Source organism: Poecilia mexicana, unplaced genomic scaffold (assembly GCF_051168715.1).
Source record: "Poecilia mexicana isolate PSO_F unplaced genomic scaffold, ASM5116871v1 scaffold_7, whole genome shotgun sequence".
Classification (NCBI taxonomy): Eukaryota; Metazoa; Chordata; class Actinopteri; order Cyprinodontiformes; family Poeciliidae; genus Poecilia; species Poecilia mexicana.
In genome coordinates this window covers 25,335,999-25,358,826 of record NW_028263376.1, presented here as the reverse complement: position 1 = coordinate 25,358,826, position 22,828 = coordinate 25,335,999, and the positions used below count along the sequence as shown (strand labels likewise).

Here is a 22,828-nt window from a genome sequence, read left to right as displayed (position 1 = left end):
CAGGGGTGCGTATAGGTCTAACCATGCTGTTACCTATATGGCCACAGACTGCATGTAGCACATGGCTGCACAACCAGCATTTGAGTACTTTACAAAAAAGACCCATAAACCCCAAAATAAACCAATTCTTTTCAGTCAACCGAAATTCACAAGCAGTGGAAACAGAGTTGGGTTCTGTTCCACTTTCCTCTGTCTGTCTAGGGTAATGCAGCGGATAGGGTGGTTCCATCAGTGTTTCCTGCTAATGGTAACTCAAGCCCCTTGAAAATGTTGTGCAGAGCATTAAGGGTCGAACAGTACATTCAGCAGCCAGTACGAGATGACATAATATGTTTGGGCTCATAAGAACAAAACAGCACAAGATAGCATTATGTTAGGGAAAACTTAGTTCCCCGTTTTTTTTTTCTGAAATAGTGTAAAGTTGTCATAAATTCTATTTTAGAAAATCAGTAAACACTGTAAAATTATTTTAATCCACATTTGACCAATCCAAATGCTACAGATTTTACCATACTGTGCGTCGTCGGCCAGTGTTACAGCCAATCTTTTTTTACTTTAGCCCACTCTGTCAACATATCAGGACAATTCAAAGCTACCTTTTTTTATCACTCCAAAATAGAATAAGATTCTCAAACACATTAAGGTGCAGGATATCAAGCTTAAAGCATGTACCTTAAATCTAGAGTATGCAGCTTTTATAAGGAATATGTTTTTTACACATTTCATAACGGTCCCCTTGTTGTGACAGTTTGCTATGAGACAGATAATCTGTCAAAAGTTTGATCTCCTCCTCCTCCTTGAGTTACATTTCCAGACCAAAGGATAAGCAGCACAATACAAGATTGTGATTCACAGCATTAAAACCCACCTCTTGGCTGATTGGTTGTTTCTAGTTAGCACTGGGAGAAGGCAGAGGAGGAACTCAGTTTTTGCACAGGTCATATGTCGCATACCAAACTGTCACAACATAGTGACAGTTTCAAGAAATATGTAGAATTTTTTTATTTTTTTAAATAAAAGTTACATACTTCAGCTTTAATATCCAGAAATAATAACAAAAGCTACATTTACAATCAATAGAAGATCTATCAAAAACTTACAGACACCATTGAGATGCAGGTTCCTATGGATAGTACTCATCAAGCCCATATACCCTCTTCGTCATCCTGTGAGAAAACACAGAAAACACAATTTGTAATGTATTAATTATGGCATGTAATTGTTCTTACATGTGGCTATAATCATGTTTAATAATCCTGCGTGTCAACACAGCTGTTTTCTGTTTATAATGGAAGTTAAACTTGGTGATTGTGTATTCACAAGCTGAAACTTACAGTTTTATATTTCAGTTCTCTTGAGCTCATGTGATCTTTAATTATAATAATAATGGTCATGCTCTCTTTCAAAGATGTCATGATATCACAACATTTTTTTCTTGGCGCAGTTGTTAAAAACCAATGATATGTTAGAGGTTTCCTTGTGCTGGAAATGTCCAGACAAGAGCTCTGCTAACAAGAAGGTAAATTCACTTAGACAGTAACATTATAATGATTAGCATGAACTGGAAGCTCTCCACAGTCAAGTCCTTACATGCAAAAAGCTAAAGTAGGTCTAGATAAAGCATAGTCTCTGCTAATACGACACCGGAGCTAAGCCAAGCATTGGCTGCAGTTTATATGGTGGTCCTCACTGAACTGAATGGTTCTGACAAGCTCAGTAAACTTAATGGGCTACAATGAAGCAGCTAAGCTACAGTTGTAACATTGGCTTTGCAGCGCAACATGCTAGAAGCTAAATACCAACATGACGTTAACAGCTTTGACAAGCTTGGTAAACAGAAACATACCCTCATCTACATCTTCCAGTGCCGTGACAGCAGGCCGCCTGTTTCAGCACCTCTACACTAATTCTGAGTCTTCTTGTTTTTATAGTTTATTGTGGATGTGTTGAGTGTTTCTGTATCCTCCTACTTTTTTATACAAACTTTTGTGAGCAACTTTTCTTATTCTTTTGTGGATATTATGTTCGGAGACAGTATGAGTGATCACGCTTCTATTACTCCTTGCAGCCTCTGGCAAAACAACCTGATGTCCAATGCGAGCTGAGAAGGAAGAGGGCAGGAATCAAGAGTAGCAATTGGAGTAGATTGTACAGATCCATCAATCTGTCCATCATCATGGGAACCGTGAGGTCTCTTTCCAGGAAACCGGGTAAGCTGGCGGCTCTGCGTGCCATCAAAGGAGCTACTGGGAACCTAGCGTCATCCGGCTGACTGAGATGTGGCTAATCATACAATTTCCAGACTCACAGATAAACATGGGCAGCTTCCATGTGCTCTGGGTGTACAGAATGAATAAGAGCGACAAAGAAAAATAGGGATGGAAAAATCATCTACAAAAAGAAGATGGAGAATCAGCTGCAGCAAAGCAATAAGAGTGGGGTTTGGAGGAGCCTGAAGATCATTCCGAACCACAAACCAAGCCATCACTAAAGCTGCTCCTCCATTGTCAGGTCTCACTCTGACTGGTTAATGTCTGGTCTGGTTCTACCCCGGTACGCAGCATTTCCAATACGTCTGTTCCTCACTGAATATTGGTAGGAACGTGGGCGGGCCATGAGTGTGCAGGAACTGTGGTCAACTCTCCAACGATGTTTGCAGTGAACCTAAGCAATGGTTAGGTTGTGGTTTTGATGGACTCAACTAACCCAGATATTTTCATCTTTGGAGTTTGCAGTGACGCAAGTAATGGGCAAATCAATGGATGCTGTCTGCTGTCAGTCGAATTGCTTACAGACAATACACAGCTGGGCTACCCATCAAGTGGATACGGAAAACTAAATGCTAACAGAAATGAGTTAACCCAATGGATGAACCCAACGCTGTCGTTTGTCACGTCCCGTGTGTCGAGCCCATAACACGCTGCTCTGGGGTAAACCTCTATGCGCGAGATGCTTTTAAGTGACAATACATAGCTTGATTAATCTGCAATATGTAATATTAAATCACTAAAGTTTTCAGATTAATCACGTGCGTTAAAGCGTTTACGTTGACAGTTCTAGTTATCTAACAAGACCTGCGGAAATCTAAATTATAAATCCTTGAGTTGAAAAGGTGGTTTCCAGAAAACGGGTGCCTCATTACAGCTTCCCTCACTTTCAATCACCTGATGCATCAGAGTCAAAGTAAGATATTGATTCATCTTGTGAGTGAAAAGAACGCAGATGTTCACATACTTCTGTGAGTTTGAAAGTTAATAATAAAAAGAAACGAAATGAGCGTCAATCAATCACAGACTCTTGCATTCTTTAAGGAATCAAGATGTCCTCTTCCAGAGGTATGAAAGGGAGAAATTATTAAACCAGTTACCTTATCCCTACCTTATTGCTGAGACATTTTAAGCATGCGAAAGCATCTTACCACTATTAAGCACAGGGGATCTCCAGTTCATGTTTGACTCTAATTTAGACAGCAGATTCAGAATTATTTATAAAGAGTACAGACACGCAACAGTTCATTTCAAACAGAACAAATGTAGAAATATAGACCCAGGTGGAAATTCCCAACTATTCATCTTAAAGCCACACACTCAGTGAGACAGATGCACCATTTCACAGTTTGGAATCCCCCCATGTACAACAATAGAGCTGTGATGAGTTTGAATTCAATTCAAATATACATAAAAAAAAAAAATGCTTTTATGAGTTAATGGGAAGACTCCGTCTTTTGTAAAGATTGCTTTCACCTACAGGCAGTTTCAACAGGGTACACAGAACAAATAAACACTCAAGTATGCATTCCATGTGCATCCACATCAATGCCAGTGTGCACCTTTATGAACACACAACACTTGCTTGTGCCTAAAACAGCAGTGCTGTCTGCAGACACATTAAGGGTGTCCTCGGGGCAATGTGGGTAATATGCGCAGACAGAAAGGAGGGAGCTTGTATAAGAGTTGGAGGATATATAAACTAATCTCACATACAAACCCCATCAATCAAAAACAATCATTTGGCAGCTTTTTCCTTCAGGCCTCTTATCTGGCTGATATGAAGAACTCTAACTTGGCAGGAAGTATTGGGGTTTGAGGGTTACAAAAAAAAAAAAAAAAAAAAAAAAGAAGGGAGACAAGAAATGTTATGCTGTCAAAGAAGACCACAACTGAGCGCCGGTGGAGTTGATAAATATGAAATTGCATCAACCTTAAGGGCATGAAGATGAAGGCTCAGAACTTGTAAACTTGTGTAAACAAGCCCGGAGTTCATCTGCTCCTTCAAGGTGTGTGTGCATGTGTCCGTGTGTAGTATTTGTTCTGACCTGATCCATCGGAGGTCGGTGGTTGGCATGTGGGTCCCCTCTTGGCAGACTCCGGTGATGCAAATTTGCTGTATGCATGTGGTGCAAATGATGAGGGTGATGTTGGGGGTGGATGTAGTCCTCCTCATAATTGTCTGCTATTAACTTCATTCTGCTCTGGGTCTACAAAAAGGAAATAACACAATAGTTTAAATGCAACTGTAAGACTTGCACACAAAGCCATTCATTTCCCCAACACTGCTTATTTGTTCCATGAAAATTTCTCCTGAATCTTTGAATGATTAGGCTGAGGAATTTCTGCATGGAGGGGAAAGTATGTCGAAAGCCATCAAAGATGATAAAAACTGAGCCGCTAACATTTGACAGGTTGTAAATTGTGCAAGTTGGAGCGCTTAATGGAACTATCATAAGTCTGTCATACATATTTCAAATTATGTTTTAAATTGAAAGAGATAAATCCCTGCAAGTACAGTTGTTGCTTTGTGTAGCCCAGGGCCACACTGAAGCAACCTTAGTTTTGCATGTCACTGATTAAATTTACCCCTAAATGTGCATCAAATGCTTCTAAATGGTGACTCTATATGTCTATTATATGTATTGAGAAAGAAGACATGATGCTAGAGTAAGGTAACAGTGTGGGCTGACTAATGTTAACAATCAGCCTAACTGATATAGAGACAGAAAAAAATTAGGTGCACATATACTGACATTCTCAGTTTTAGTGTTTTAACACTGTATAGTTTCCCGCAGGGTAGACATGATTGTGGAGTTAGTGGTGGGATTGTGTATGTGTAAGATGTAGATGACTCCAAGAAAAGGCGTGCAATTCTGCGGCCAAACTCTTGCGGCTTTCCCCGAGTTTAATGGGAGCCAGGCATTGGGAGAAACAGACAAATAGCCTGAGTCAGCTGTGAAGACATAGGTGAGATAGAGTAACAGTAGTTAGCACCCTAGGGATAACAGAGCTGTGATAAGAGGCTGGAGCATAATGACTGAGGAAACAAGCCAGTCAGGATCACAGGAGAGGATCTGACTGGTCTTTAAGATGGTTGCAATTAGCTTAAACTTGAGAAGAGCCTCTCAGATAAGGTGAGAACACTGTCAAGGCTGTGGGAGGTGAAGAGAAACAAGTTAGGGACGGTCGGAGGAGGGTTTCAGACAAACATCAGACCGGTGGTTAGAGGTGTTAAACATCAGGTTCAGGTGTCCAGATCATTACGACCTTAGGTGCTGCCATTAGCAGGTGTGACTGGGTGGAGTAAGGTTATGCGTACTAGCTACAGAGCTGTCACCTGCAATCGAAGGCAGACACCATGTAAACACACAGGTGGTGCTTAGTTGTGTAATCTCCACAATGTCAAACAAGCCTCATTCTTTGAATCGGTCTTAAGCAGAGGGGGGAAATTAGACTGGAGATGAACATAATTACCCTTTGATCAATCACTTTGGTTGGCTTTGACCTGTTGGCAATATGAATATGTCATCTTTTCAGTGATGCGTCACTGTAGCGGGTTGACCACATAAAGGTTGCCCTGCGACAGACTGGCGACCCGTCCAGGGTGAACCACGCCTCTTCCCCGAAACGTTCGCTGGAGATAGGCACCAGCACACCTCCCGACCCCATTAGGGGCAAGGGTGGATGGATGGGTAAAGGTTGTGAATTCAAAAAGAAGACATTATGTAAGAAGCTTACTTCTATTATTTTCTTGCACCTCCCAGTGACAAAATAAGGAGATAAGATAAGGAGAGCTGTAAGATCTAATCTGCATTTTCCATGTTGACATATGGCAGACAGTGAGAAAGTGAGACAGAGACTTAAATCAGACAACAAGAAGGTCTAAGTTGCTATTTTAAATCCTTTTTAAGCTTTCATATGGGTTTGGAAATATTGACATCATAGTCACTTTGGGAATCTCAAAGTTAAGTATGTATGATCTCTATGGAACAAAAAGGGAGACTATATTTGAAGTAATAGTATGCTGACTTTGCTGATAGCTAACACGATAAAAAAAAGCTAACTTGCCTTTGCACGTTAGAGAGGCCCCTTCACTGTCCACTTTCAAAGCTCGTCTTAAAACCCATCTATTTTACTTGGCTTTTAACTCCAGTGGGATCTAGTTTTAAATTGTATGTTTGTTTTTAAACTGTAAGAGTTTTTATTTTTTATTTATTTATTTATTTTTTTATTGTTATGTTGTGTTTTAATGTACAGCACTTTGTATCAGCTGTGGTTGTTTTAAAGTGCTTTATAAATAAAGCTGGTATGGTATGGTATAACCTTAAAATGCCAACGACTCAATCGTTTCACAGCTACTGCTCTTTCAAACAAGTTTTGTGATGATCCCTTGTGTGAACAACATTAATAATCACCAGGTGTGTCGGCAGGAAGGCTACAATTAAAAACTTAATCTGATGCTGGTGTTGGCAGATCAAAGGAGAGAGAGAGAAAAAAAAGGAAAACAGCCAAAAAAGAAAAATAATAATCTAATTGGTGCGTCTCTAAATTAGTAATTTGGAAGCATCTTACTTTTGGATTTGGATTTGAACATTTGGGTATTTGAGGAAACTAGTTTAATATTGGAGACACAAAGAAAACACACACATTAACTCTTTTCTTGAGGACATGTTCCATAATGTTTGTGTAAAAACAAAGGTGTTCACACTTAAAAAGCCTTTCAGGTGGAATATGTGTGTTTTAATTAGTGTTAATTAGTAGTCTTGAAGAGTAAACAGCTTGCCAGTTTCCTCCAGGCCTGCTTGTAGATCACAGGCAAAGCAGCTCACACAGGTGGCACGAATGCATGTGGAGAAAAAATACACAGGCTCTTCACCTAAATCTCTAAGCAAAACCCACTATATTATTTGGCTCTTTGTGTGTTTTTGTATGTGTATCAATGTGCAGCTGCTGATGTAAACATGGCAGCAATCACCGCTAAGCTCACAGCTGCACTGCAAACCCCAACACAAGCCCTGTGTAAATCACAAGCCTGCTCTGATTAAAGAGTGGCTGTATTAACACATATGGACACAGGAAGCTGACAAAAAAAACCTTAAAAAAAAAAAAAAAACAAAGAAAAAAAAACAGCTGTACTTCAGAAAAGCTGTGCAAGTTTCACAACAATTAAGCAGGGTCCTTTAATCAGGTCTATCCGTGTGTTAAGCATTACTCAGTTATCCTAGAGGAAAAAAAAAAAAAAACAGAAAAGAGTTAACAGGCTAAGAACAGATACTAAACTGTGTTATAAAATAGGGACAAGATTAAGGGGAAAAGTCACAGAAAACACACCTCAGAGATTTCCTAATACATCTTACCCTCAACTTTAAAGCACTACTGATGTGAGATCATCCATTACTTGGATGAAATGCTAAGAGAATTCCCACACTGGGACACATTTTCTGAGACTCTTTTCCCCGAGAAAAGAGAAAAGAGTCTCGCATGTGTGCGCGCGTGTGTTTGCGTGTGTGCGTGCGTAAGTGCCTGTGTTTGTATATGAATGGTTGTCTGAACTACAGAAGGGTTTTCGCCTACACTAGGAAAAAAAGTGAATGAAAGGAAAGTTTGTTTAATACACACATACCCACACATGCATCTTAAAAAAGAGGGATGTGGGGAGGTCAGACAGGTCAGTGCTATCTGTAAATCAATCTGCTGTCTCAAGATCAGCTTTCCCGGAGAGACCTTGAGTGCCATAATTCTTTGGCATTTCCTAGTTAGTTTCCTTCCGCAAAAAGACATTTACGGACCTGAGGAGGGCTCCCTATCATGAAATTTGTGTCAATGAGTCAGTGCCTAAGTGTACAGAGCTGAGTAGTGCGAACGCAACAGAATTTATAGTCATATTCAATAAATTAAAATAAGCATCCCGGTGAGACTCGTTTGTTAGATTAGAAGTACCTTTTGAAAAGAACAACCTTTAAGCATGTTTTGAACTAACACTTTGTTAATGTAAACCAACAATGTTTTTATTATTGGTGTGATACAATATCCTAATCTTAAACGTCGGTTTATCATTAACTGTAAGATGAAGATCATCAAAATAACAGAAATAAAGGTATGAAAATAGTTATGTAATTAACTTTGTGAATGGATTTATTAACTTAGCTTTTCACTGATGTTCTAATTTATTGCATACGATTGTTGTATATGCATATGAGAGTCCAGTTTTATACCAATTGCTACAGGAAAAGAAATCTTGGACATTTTACTGTGAGCACGTTTTATTCCCTGTTACCATTTCACCTCCCATTCATATAATTTTTATATTTTTATTATCTTTCTAAAGGTCAGCAAGAAAATTTAAATTGTTCACTAAAAAACTCAAATATCTGGTTACAAAAAAAAAAATCCTGGACTTAAAATCCATCATGTAAAACAAAATGTTATTCTTATGACTGTAATCATCACTGTACTTCTTCTGTTTACAGATCATGCCGGAGTGTGTAATATTGGGGAAATCTTCAAAGCAAAACCAAGGAAGATGAGGGGGGAAAAAAAAGACCATAAATGTTATGTGTTTTAAACAAAAAAAAAGGGGCAACAATCATCTTGACTGTTCTCTAAAAACCTGAATTAGTTTGAAAGTAACAGTGTGAGAAATGAAAACAAATTTGAGCAATTCATATCTCTGATGTGTAAATTCAGTCGTAGCAGGCAAGTTTGGGTTAAGTCTCCAGGGGCTCATTCATCCCACTGAACCACAAACAGGATCTAACTCATTTTGGAATAATTCAGTATATCTACAGAGGTTAATTTAATGACTGCAAAGCCCAGATCCTGTGGCGGCAAAGCAAGCTCCTGCTGTTATGTACTTGGTGGTCAGGGATCGTTATCTAGACAATATGCTTTGTTTAATGTCTTTTGTTGGGACAAAAATGTTTCTCATTTCTTCTTCTTTTTCATTCAAGCACTTATTCAAAATTGTCCCTCATATTCCCAACATGCAAAGTTGTGTGTGTGTGCATGCATGCGTGTGTGTGTGTGTGTGTGCGTGTGCGTATAAGGATGTCAAAGAAGGCAAGCACTCATTTCACAGCGCTACAAACAAAACTGATATTCTGTTTTGTTTAAGTTGTACAGTTTTGTGGTATTTTAAAGAGAAAATGCTTTTCTTATTAGTTGTAGTACATGATGCAGAGTTCTGGTTCTACAGGTCCGAATAGATTGCCATTTTTCCTGAACATTACATGATCCAACCAGCATAACTTTGGTAGGATGCAGACTCCTGGAAACATCGGTCCTGATGAACTCCAAAAAGTTAGGAATTTGGCTTATAAGACCTTCCAGATTGCAAAGGAGGAACTACTGCTTCTGTAACATTAGCACTTATGTCTCACTTTCTTTGTAATGTGCTAACAGGCACATCCAAAATTGTCCAGACCACAAAATGTCAAAACTACTTTTATGGAGAAAATCACTTCTGCTCATGATCAGTTCAGCAAATGCATTGGATTAGAAACACCTGGTTGTCATTTACCCTCCTAATTTCAAAAGTATCCAAAAGTATGCACTCCGCTTCTGCATTTTGGTTGAGTTAACATGAAATTTTTGAAATATATTTTACAACCTTATCTTATGATGTGTAAACAAAGTTTTAATGCAAGATTAATACATGTCTCAGGATGTTTGCATAAATCTACTCTGCAAGCACAAGAAGGATGGAAAGTTTATTATGTTCTGCCTTTTTTCTGTCGTGCAAGTTTGTCCCATTCGTCTGGTGTTCCAAACCCAGAAGCCACATCACTGAAACTAGAGCTTCTCATCACATCATCAGGTGGACTTTAACTGCTAGTTACCCAATAGGAAAACATGACGCATCAAATGGTGATAAACAGATAATTGGCTTTCCTTGAAATACCTTGAATGGAGCTGCACCCCCAAGGAACTGTTTACAAGATGCAAACCTAGGTTTGCACTTATATCCACATCCAGTCACTGCATCTGTTGACTTTTAAACCCCTTATTTTTCCCAGAAGCCTTCAGTGACTCAGGAGGCCGTACATGTAGACGCCCTGCTGTTAGCTCATTATCGTTAGCATTCATGTTTGATCAGTCAGTGATGCGGTCTGACCAGATCTTAATGACCCACATACCTTCCTGAGCCTGAGGTTATGTCGAGAACCAAAGCAGCATGGAAAATAGCAAGGTGTGTGTGTGCATAGGTGTATGTCTGCCTGACTTATGTCTGTTTAGCCAGCAGGCCTCAGACAAAAACAGTCCGGCAGTGACTCAACAATGACACTCGTCTGCGACTAGAGTGTATCCAGTAACTGATTGCAACATGCCTGTTTAGAGAATAGGTTCCATGATGTGATAACGTGCCTGGATTTGGATTCCAAAATCTGGTTTTCTTCCTTTGGCATGTGGTGATTAAATGCAGCAACTGTGGCTACTACAAGTTATTAACTTCTATCTGTTCCCAGTTTTAAGTTCAAAAGTTTTGCCATGAGGCATCTGTAATTCAAACAATGCCCCGCAATAGGCAGCAGGATTTAATTTGTAGCCCCGCTTTGATTCTTAAGCCCAGAACTGTCCCTCTGTAGATCTACAAAGCTGTCCCTCTGTATGGAAAAGTTAACTGTCTGGACAAAAGATTATTCGTTTCAAAGGATGAACGAATAACTTTATTGCTTTGTGTGGAGATTGTACCTGCTGTTTGAGCTGGTGCATGAGTCTGTCCTTCTCCCTTTTCAGAGCCATCACCTCCTCCTGGGCTTTCTTGCGTTTGGAAGAAGATAATTCCAGAAGGGCAATATTAGCATCCTTCTCACTGATGGCTGCCAGCAACGCCTGCTGCCTGACATGGTGAGAAAAACACAAGAAAGTATGCACTGAGTAACTGAGAACAGTATCAACATTAATTCTCGGTTATGAACTCAATGAAATTACAGCAATAAATACAAAAATGTAAAAAAAAAAACAAAAAAAACATACTGAAGCTGAATTTTTTAGTGCGTATAAAGATGTCAACCACCCTCATTCCAGACCTCAACAGATTCCACTGAAAAGATACAGACATCTTTGAAGTGGTGTGCTGAGAGGTAAATTAGTGGTACCTCACTGTGACTCACCGGCATGTAACAGCGTAATTGACTCTGCAGACTAAAGAGGACATAAAAGCTTTCTTCTGTCCGTATTGGTGTGTTTGGGGTGTAATATATTAGCTGCATTTCCATTACAAATGTGCTCAAAACTTTGTCAATATTCCGCTAATGTTAAAATAAATAAATAAATAAAAACACAATTTCGCTATTGTGGCATTTCCATTAAATAACACAATTACAATCACAAGTGAATAAGTTTGTCCAGGTGATAAGTCATGAAAAAACATACCATGCCATCATCATACTGCCACTTCCTGTTGTCTTTGTCTTTTCAACCAGTAGTAACATCTGTTTACTGATCACATGACTTGTGATGTGAAAATAGTGTTTCCATTGCAATTTTGCAAAGTACACTAAATTTGATTCAGCTGCAAAACCACCTCATTCTAGAGCAAAAACGTACTTTTCAAAACTGGTATGTTTCCATTAAAGGAGCAGTATTATGTAAAATCAACTTTTTTAGCTTTATATCATATTATGATGTTATTCCCTCAACAAAATCATAACTGAAGTGTCGCCTTGATTCTTTCGTGCATGTTTGAGCAATCTCCCATGGCAACTATGCAATTGTGAAAACGCCTGGTTGAACCTGGTTGGTGGTGCTCCACCTCCGAGGAGCCCCACCTCCTTAGAAGTATCCAAACTTCCGCCTCACAGAGCGCCCCCTCCCTCCTCAGCTTCAACAGACTCACCAGTAGCAAACACCTGGTGGACCTGGGAATCTGCTGAGCTCATTATATGAACCTCTAGTGAAACGCTGGTTAAAAAAAACAAAAAACCTGTTAAAAGGTTAATAAAGGAGAGCTGTTGTGATGACTTCCTGAAGATGAAGTTTCGGAAAGAGCAGGAGTTTTTTAAGAGTCAACGCATAATACACTTTTAATCAAATGTGTTTTTGTAATTCCAAACTGGTAAATGTGGACGCTCAGCCGCATTGGTAGGTTCTGTTTCAAAAGCTAATTTTTGATGACATCTAACAACGGCATCTTCTTTTATAGGGGCAAAACGTGGATGTTTTGTCCCTTCATGGCTTTAATTGGGATTTCTTGCCCCGGTTTTATTAAGGCAAGATTTTGAAGTGCAAAGCTTATATACATTGTGTCAAACTATTCTTCCGTCTGAGCTGTAGATCTCTGCAGCTCCTTTGGCATTACCAGTGGCATCCTGGCTGCTTCTGTTTGCTGTTCTTCTTGTTCGGTCTGTGAGTTAGATGAATGGTTATTCCTATGCAGATTTACAGGGTTGCTGTATTTTTTCTGTTTCACAATGATGAACTGAACAGTGCTGAAGGACATGTTCCAAACTGGGAATAATGCTTTTTAGCCTTAATTTGAACTTCTCCACAACTTTATTCCAAAAATGTCTGTCGTGTTTTCCGGACTTCATCATGGTGTTTGTTCAATTATGTTTTCTGACCAATCTCTGAGGCCTTCGCAGAGCAGATAATATTATTTACAATCCATACGGAGATTATTGAATCCAACTGGTCACACCAATTTTATTTAGGAGTATTCAAGATCTCAATTTCGGCATTCAACATGCTGACTGAAGTGCACTTAATGTAGCGCTCCTTAAACTTAGACAGAGATTCCATAGAAAGCACACAGACATCTTTGAAGTGGTCTGCTAAGTGGTGTATTAGTCGAACATCACTGTGACTCACCGGCATGTAGCGGTGTAATAGACTCTGTAGGCAAAAAAGGATATGACATCTTTCAACTGTCCTCGCCGGTTAACAGAGTGCATGTGTGTGCGTGTGTCTGTGAGTGTACATCCTGTTCCAGAGGGGAAGCAGCGAATGACTCTCTACAGGTGTAGATGAAACACACCAACAAGGGTCATTATACACAAACAACCAGATGTACAAATATACCGCAAGAGGACCGACGAGCATGTGCAGCAAAGTCTGTGTCTTTAAAGCAGATCTTTGATTACAGTCTCTGTCATCAAACAGGATGTTGTAAATCCAGTGTTACGACACACACACATTGTCTACCCACTCTTGTAAACACACTTAGGAGTAAAAATGTTCTCACAGACGGTCAGCGACAAACACACGCACCCACGCGCGCACACCTATGCTTCTTTAATTAATTACTGTAAAAATATGACTAAGAAACTTGTCACCCAAAAAACCTAAAAAGGCTAACAAAAATATGAAGAAGTATCTTTAAGTGAAGCAAGGACTAAATAGGAGTACTATTTCTTGCTTTTACAGTGACTATTCTGTAAACGGCAATAGTTTCTGAAGGTATTTGAATAAACAAAGCAGCTTAGCTCCAGACTCTTAAATTGCATTTAACAAGCATTTAACCAGCATAGCAATGTGTGGGTTTGTGCAAGGTAAGTAGTAGAAGAGTGAGTCTGCCACATTTAAAATACACTTAATCTATTTAGAATTGACCTGCAATGGCGTACTTTTATTCCATGATTTAAGTCCCTGTAGAAACAATCCACTTGTAAAAATAAACATTCTGAAGTCTGAATAAAGTCATGTTGGACCGGGAGTCAAAATGTTGTGTTTTTAGCACAATTATCTTGAGATCGCATCTGGATTCTCCAATTCCAGGCCATTAATAGATCTCTGTTTGTGCTTGCATGTAGGGTGTATTTGCTAGTGAATGCATGTGGATTCTGACATGGTCTGGAGTAGCTATTCACATCCATCATTAATCACAAAGTAGGACCAAAAAGCCAATTTCCATATCTCCTTATCTGCACTATTGCTGTTTTTTAATGCCAACTGTAATAAAAACACACATACTGACTTACATTGGCGTTTTATCGGATTCAATTAATTCTGCTTGACCTGGTCCTTCATGTGGTAATAATTCTTTAGTTTTAAATTATTCAATAAAAAAAAGCCTGTGCAACAGCCTAAATCATTTTTCAGCACTTTCTCAAATTAGAGAAATATTAGATATCTCTAATATTTGCACATTAGAAGAATATAATGTGCAAATATTTGCAGACATTCTAAAGCTCTATCTTTAGCTCCATTAAATAGGGTGAGGAGTCGATGCACAGAGTCATATATGGGCAAGGAATGCGGCAGATTGTGTCACAGCTCATAAACAGTCCATCAGATTTACAGCCCTAACATATTTGCAGGATGGCCATCTTTACACCAAACTGCTGAATTATGTCCAAATGGTATCACAGTTTTACCTCTTGTCCTCAAGATTAACTTCATGCAGACCCCGTTTGAGAACTTTTCTTTCAACGGGTCAACATACTTCCTGTACATTCATGAAGAGTAAGAGCACTATTCTCGCCTTTTCACTCCAATCCATTCCTGCAGTGAAGACTAAAGGCAGTGCTTTCTGATACAATGAGAAAAAATGCGGCACCTAATGAAAGATTTTTGTTGAAATACACATATTCAACAAAAATAAAAGATAGTGGGTAATTTAAAGTGGAATAAAAATGATACAAACTCTTCAAAATGACTTCCTAGTAAAGAACCTATGCTACACATTGGTTAGTAGGACCGTTGCCTTCCAGCAAGAAATTTCTGGGTTTGAATCGCAGCCTGGGTTTTCTTTCTCTATGCATCTTTCTGCATGGAGTTTGCATGTTCTTCCTGTGCATGTGTCCTGGTACTCCGGCTTCCTCCCACAGTCCAGAAACATGACTGTTTAGTTAATTGGTTTCTCTAAATTGTCCTTAGGTGTTGGTGTTTGCATGCATGGTTGTTTTGTCCCGTCTTTCTCTGTGTTGCCGTGTGATGGACTGGTGACCTGTCCAGTGTGTACTCGGCATCTCCCTCGATGACTACTGGAGAAAGGCACCAGAGAAAGGCACCTGCAAAGATGAACGTGTTTAGGTGATGGGTGTGCCTAAGGAGTGTGTGTTGCATTTGTATTCAGCCCCCTTACTCAACACTTTGAATACAACACTTTGCACAACCATCTTTGATTTCAACCTCACCAGTCGTAAAACAGTAGTTGAAACAGTGGTGAGATTCATCTATTAGACACATGTGAAAACAAATACAAAGAAAATACAGGTCCTCTATGTTCTGGCAGACAATCTGAGGAAGAACGTTCTTCGTCTCACTTTAGACTAACTTTTACTTGCCCCGTCCTTCACAAACAAAAGATCATCTTTATTTCCAGTCCGACTATAAAAGGTGACAATGAATTTTATTTTTGTGAAAACCAGCTATTGATCTATGTACACGCAAAAATTGGAAGTCATAAGATACTCTGAAAGCACAAATAAATTCCACTTTTAGGTCTCCATTGCCAAAGAGCCCCAGCACAAGATAAAGACGTTAAAGCCGACATGATAAACACAACATTCACATAAACAGATGTGCACCTATATAAATCACACATGGCTCAAATTTATTTTTAGTATTGCAAGAGTCCGTGGAAAAGCTCTCTGTAACTTCGACGGCTGAGCTGACATCTTATTTATAATGGGTGAAATTTTCAGCTCAGCTATTACATGTGATACCAATAGAACCTTCATGGTCCTGGGGATGAATTGAGACATTCAGATCTATAGAGTTGAGAGATTTATGGCTGAAAGACATGCCCGTGTGATGAGAAGGTTGAGTGCATGAGAGTGACATAAAAAGAAAAAAAAATATTGAGAGGAACAAGAGTAAGAAATGACATCAGACTCATAAAGCGCTTTATTAGGATGCTCAAAGACACCCTAATAATATCTTAATAAAACAGCCATTTCCAGACACGCAGACATTCACAGGCTGATGGTGGCAAGCTTCTAGATTGTAGCTACAGCTGCAGCAGCTAGTAGTCTACCCTGGCAGGGGCAAACTCTTACCACCACCCCATAAAGAAGTTAAAAGATAAGAGACTGGTGAGGATGATAAAAGCAGATAAGAGTCATAGACTAGCCAGAACAAAAATGAAATAAGTGTGAAAGGCAGATTTGTGGGTGACATTGGATGAAATTTGGGGTAGCGAGCAGTAATTACACACCCCAAAATAAAAGGGAAAATCCACAAAACTGGAAAGTCGTGGTATGAAGGAGGCGAGACCATGAATAAAACAAAATATAAATAGATTTCATGACGTAAAGAAACTAGAGAAACAACTCTGTTTGATAAGGCCAACCTACCTGAACAGCCTCAGAAAGAAAAAAAGGAAAGACGAGGGCAGAGGGAAGTAAAGAACACGGCAAAGGTAAAGATTTAGGAGTCCCTGTCTACCCTAAATCAGCTCAGTGCACTCCATGTTGTTATTCCTGGGCGTCACGGTTGAGGGATACGTGTTTATAATTTGTGTTATGACTTACTTGAAATTATGAGTGTGGAGAGTCAGTGGGACAGAACCAGATGCGTCTGCTTGATCCCCAAGGGAACCATCAATAACAACTGCCCATAAGTGCAGTGTGTGTGAGTCATGCATATGTGTGTGTGTGTGTGTGGGGGTGTGTGTGTGCGTGTGTGTGTGTGTGTGTGTGTGTGTGTGTGTGAATGCATATGCAAACGCCTGGGCTTTGTGTCCTTACATCCACGCAAGTTTGTTTTGTTGGCCCAAAACCAACATGCCGCCACTGATATCTGTTCCCACAACATCCATTATTAAGTTCTTTACTTTCTGATCTAGCCTTTCCAGCCCTCAGATCTCCAACTCCGTAGAAGCATTCCTCTGGCATTTTATGGCTGCTCCTTGATTGTGAGTATGTGAAGGTACAGCACAAGTCTGGGGCCCCATATATTGGAGTTCTGTAGTGAGAGCAAGCAGAGGACATGAGAGTGGAGCATGGTTGAGTGACACCATTATTTATGTTCTTGGAACCGATTGTTATTTACAACTAAGGAGTTAGGGAAAATGTCTATTTTCAACATAAAACACATGCTCAAGGTTCATCTTGTAAGTTTATTCCAAAGCCAGTTGAGAAGGTAAATCTGTATTTTAAATCTAAAGGCTGGTTAAGTGACTTTTTAAGATATCCAGCAAGTTTATGAATACTTTATATATAGCAAACAACTAGTACTTGAAGCCAACCAATTCCTTTGGTGGGCTTGCATGCGGTACAATTTTTGCTAACTTTATTTTGGAAAATTGACCTTATGCAACATGCCACTAATAAACATACGTGCCGATCCTGTTTGTACAGCTAGAGAAGGGATCTACAATGAGAATCCTCAAGGGGGATTGTCTGTAAACTGTCGGATGTGTCCATGGTCCATCAGAGCTCATCAGTATGCAGTCACATTCAAGTCAAGCTTATTATCTAATTATCTGACTCAGGTGAGTGGATGCAAAGACACCTCTGAAAGTTTGCGGACATCAGCCTTTCAGGACTGGAGTTGCAGATCACTATACTCTGGAGCTCATTTATCCCTGCATTATAATTTTAAGTGAACATACTACATGAAACAAGTTTACCTTTGCTGTGCTTCCTGAGAAAACCCCATGACAGCAGATAGTTGCCCCAGAACTCGACCAAGCTATGTGTGTTTTGACTTCACTAATAAAATATACAGCCCACTTACTTTGCTCACCCTTACACCACCTTAGTGCTCTGGCTAGTAGGTGCTGGTGGTGATGGTGAGGGTAATTGGAAAAGTATGTGTCAATTTTACAGCAACAAGAGGGAAAATACTAGGGGACAAAAATCAACAAATCTGCCAAAACTAGCCAAATGTTTAGAGTGGAAGCAGGGACGAGGAAAGATGGCTGACTGCTTCCAGAGATGAGCCAGACCAGACGGCCACCGCCGCATTCCAGCCAGAACGAGAGAGAGATAAATGGGTTAAGCAGGGCCACCAGGTGTGTGTGCGTGTGTGAGAGAGAGAGAGAGATAATTTACTCAAAAAAGTCAATCTTATATAATACCTCTTTAAAAGATTTAGCTGTAATCAACAAAAAATCGTCAGTTGATTTTGTTGATTTGTTGCCATTTGACAATATGCATAAAGATTACCACAGGCACCAAAAATTATTGAAACACAACAGTAGCAATAAATGACGACTGTAGCACCAGTTAGAGGTACAGTAAAAAACTGCTAAAATTCTTCATCTATGAAATTAATATAGTTTAAACCCATGTAGTGAAATACTGAAGAGGTTAATCTACGATCGTACGACACATATCGTAATGTATACTATAAGAGAGCTTGGACATTTTTCCTGTTTGATTACAAATATTAACACTTTTTTTTTCCATCAGAAAATTTTTTTACAAAATGCAAAATATGGACTGTTTGCTGTAATAACCTAAAAGAACATCCACCGTAGTTGAAGGATAGATAGAAGATTTTTAAAGCTGCAGTTGTACAAACTACATAATTGTCTGTGCAATGAGTACCTCAAAATACCTGCCAAATTTAGAGATGTCTATTCTTTATTTTTACTTAAGACTATATATATTTATATATATAGTCTATAAATATATAGACTATATATAGTCTATATATATAGACTATATATAGTCTATATATATATTTATATATTTATATATATATATTTATATATATATATATATAAATATATATATATATATATAAATATATATTTATATATATAGTCTTAAGTTAAAAACAATCTTTTTTTTTTTACTTTATCATATTCTTAAGATCAACTCCAAATAAATAAAAATAGTGACATCAAATCAAAAGGCCAAGCATGATATAAGTGATAACGCCACAAACACCACTGTGCTTCTGATTTTCTCCATTTCTTATCCGTTTGCTACGGTTTGTGTGGGCATACTAATTTCTGTGTAACCCTAGATTTTAATATTAGTATGAGGTAAATATAATCCATATCAGATTAGACAAATCCTCTGCCAATCTCAGGAGCCATCTGTACTCAGGGTCTCTCCTCCCAGCTCTGACGAGGAAGGTAAGCTCCGAACCCACTGACAGAGCGCAGCAATAGCAGAGAAGGCCTGTCCAATCTTTTTACATGGGAGGTTTGTCTTCTGGCTTTATTTCATGGAGTCTGACTTGTGGTGTCACCTCGAGGCACAAGAAACAAGACAGAGGGCTGTGCTGTAGGGTACCACACACGTATGTCTCCCCTGCCTCACAGTCAGCACAAGTACAAACACAAGCAGACAAAGCAGCTGGCTTTTTTAAAGCTGTCTGTGAAAGGGGCGAGGGTCACAGTGGGAAACATAGCTCCAAACACACATGCACACATATTACATTACACATGCATACACAGAGAATAGGGCACACACACACACACTCACACGCACACACACACTTAACACTGTACATTGAGAACACCATTAGAAAAAGCTCAAAGTTCACAAAAAAACTGACGAGAGCTGAATATTGTTTGTATTTTACATAAGAAAATTATATGTAAAGTGGATTGAAAATTAATCCCCAAATGTCTTTTTATTAATAAAAATAAGAAAAAAAGTGTGGTTTGCATTTATATTGACAATATTAATGCTATTATAAGCACTGTGCCTTCCGTAAAACTATGCACTTGTAATGCAACCTTTTTATTCAATACATCAACGATCTCAACGAAATATTTTTTTTTTATGTTGAAGACATCCAGAAGGAGGCTAATGTCTATTTGTATTATGCCAATAAAATTACTAATCGTTTCCAGTTTCCTAAACCTTTATCGAGACAAAGAACCAATTGTAACTTTCAAATGGATTCTCTTTTTTTTTTCATAAATGTTTGCCACATATTTGACTCTCAAAAAATATATATATATATATTTTAGAAAAATAATAGTATTCATTTCTAAAACTACTTTACAATGTTCTAGTGTCATGCAAACAGTTGAAATAAGATATATGTGACGCTAAATATAGTTTACGCACAGAACACTGACTACCACTAATCAAGTTTTCTACATAACATATTAAAGCTGTAATAGTTTGCCTTTAGAACTAAGCGTGCAAAGTAATGCAAAGCTTTAAATGGCCAGCCAGTCTTATAAATTGTCAATATCAAAATGAATATGAGCTGTGTCATTAGGAAAACCATTATTGTTAGAAAACATGAGTATAACAAAATCTTTCAAAAACTTCAACACAGGTTCTTTGGAAGGAAAGCGACAAAAGCTTAATTTTTATCTTTACATCTTCATTTCATCACTACTCTCTCCTCAGGTTACTCCTAATCAAAGGCAAGTCGCTCTTGGCCTTGATTGGAATCACCTCCACCTCCCACTAGGACCTCTATCATTCTGGCATTCTTGCCCCTTTTTCATTCTGTATTTGCCCTATATTCACTCAAAAGCAGGGCTAAATAATAAGTTTAAGGAGGTTATGCAAACATGTTGAAACAGCCATCCTTGGCCTAAGTATTACCCTAAACCCTTCAATTACCCGCCTTTCTTTCCTCTCTCCTCATTCCTCCTGCCCTCCACATGGGTTCCCTCACTCTACTCCCCTTAACTGCAGCCTGGAAATCCAGCACACACTCATGACGTGGGGCCAAAAGACCTTAAAATATCAGGGGCAGAGAGTACAACAGAGTGGTGTACTACAACACGCGTGCACGCATTCACGTACACGCACTCGCACACAGAAGCCGTCACCCGAAATACACATGTGCACACAGGGCGATGAAAGATGGGTCCAAAAAACAGTGGTAGCGAGAACCGCGCTGTATTTTCTCTTTGTTCCAAATGCAGGGCCTGGCGGTGGACCGCAGCTGAACCACAGTCGACATGCGGTGGAATGGGAGTCCACCACATTCACTTCCCTTCAAGAACCAATAGACTCAAACACATACTCATACATGGGGATCACAGAATAACATACAAATGTCCTAAAACAATCTTATGAACACACGTTCAGCAGTTTCTTGGATAACAGCGTGATGATGATAGTTTCTTGTTTAAAAAGTGGTTTGAGGCCAAAGGACAGATCTGCATGAGTTGTTTCCTACAATACTTGGAACAAAAATTAGACAACCCAGTTAATGTGCGTACTATACTACACACACTATAGTGTAGGATACTACGCCAGGCGGAAAACTGACCATACATATATATAAATGTGTCTTTGAAATAGTTTGTAGGTGTGCACTGCTTTGGCATGTATAACACTCCTAGAATTATAGCTTTCTTTGGAGGAAGAACAAGTCTACTTCCCGACAGTGTCTAGAAGTAACAGAAGGTCAGAGCACACTCCCTCAGCCAATCAGAGGCTTTCTGGGTTTATGCTAACCCCACAGGTTCATCTGGATACTATTGTACAGTGTCACAACACGTCCAGTGCATTTCTGGTAAAGAGCTTGGCTTTTCAAGGGAAATTGCCATATCTGTTGCTGTTGACAAAGTGGATTGTCCAACTGCACCCAAGAACCCATTACATTCCCATAGTAGAGGTAGACTGGAGGGTGTGTATTGTTAATTTTGTTGTCCATACAATAAAATGTTCGTTTCAGCAGTGCACAAGTTCTAAAACACAGAAATCTAAAAAGGACTGACAAGAAGTCTTTTAACTCTGTATAATTCTTGGTTGGCATCCTTTGTGCCTTATGCAATGTTGGTTAAAGTCTTTCTAAATTCAGTATTATGTTGTCAGACAATATTTGGAAGGAAGAGTACAAAGAAGAACATTAATCTCTGTCGAAATGTCTGTCTGGACTTTCTGACTCCTTTATGTTAAAAGCCAAACTGGGCACAACATCTTGCAACCTCTAAAAATATGTCCTTTTTCTTTTTAATCCATTAGTATTTCTTGTTTCACACCCACACACTCTTTTAATGCCATAAAATCAGAATCCTTGTTCGGACACCAAATAAAGGATAAACACACTAGCCGCTTTTCCAGACACAGAACTTTTTATGAACTGTGCGATGCTGTGAGAGCTGTGGTCGAGCCAGCTGCACATTGTCTGAAAAAGACAACAACAAAAAACACAAACAAAGAAGACTACTTCTTGATGTCTTCTTTGTGGCTTTCATCAGTAGTAACATCTGACATCACATGACTCGTGATGCAAAAAAAGTCTTTCCATGTCATCTATTTTGATACGGCTGAAAATCCATGTCAAACGTGAGATTTTTTTTAATTCATGTGTTTCCATTAAGTACAGTTGTTTTCATAATTTCAATTTGTGCAACTCTAAGGTTAATGGAAACACAGCTACTGTATATAACGTCTTTTCAAGGTTTCTTATTGCAAGTGTAACTATGGGAAACCTTGTTTTTTCATAGTGAGCACCAGTTTGCTCCCAAAGTGGAGCATACTGGTGTCAGTAGGACTGGCACTTGGCTTAACTGTAGGCTAAATAACAGATTATTTTTTTAATCAGTCCCACATAGAGCTAATGAAAAAGATACAAAAATATAAAAGTGTTGGTGAAGAGGCAACACTTGTAACTCGCTGAGTGAGTTATGCTGCTTGGTTTGTTTATGACAGTTGAAATTGCAACAGCGCTTTAATGAGCTGTTTTAAACTTTTCAATGCAGCTAGTGTTTAGAATAACAAAAACAGCTAATGGCT

At 38.9% G+C, this 22,828-nt stretch overlaps 1 protein-coding gene across 1 annotated transcript in view; it reads right to left on the bottom strand.

Annotated features, from left to right (window-relative positions):
• Positions 1–22,828, bottom strand: part of LOC106930121 (ERC protein 2) — a 154,656-nt gene that overhangs the window by 34,883 nt on the left and 96,945 nt on the right. Inside the window, exons 15-17 of the mRNA XM_088007322.1 lie at positions 10,962–11,109; positions 4,316–4,477; positions 1,101–1,166 (exon numbers count right to left, since the gene is read on the bottom strand). Coding sequence (XP_087863448.1) covers positions 1,140–1,166; positions 4,316–4,477; positions 10,962–11,109 — 337 coding nt within the window. The 3' untranslated portion in view covers positions 1,101–1,139. The remainder of the gene's footprint in view (positions 1–1,100; positions 1,167–4,315; positions 4,478–10,961; positions 11,110–22,828) is intronic.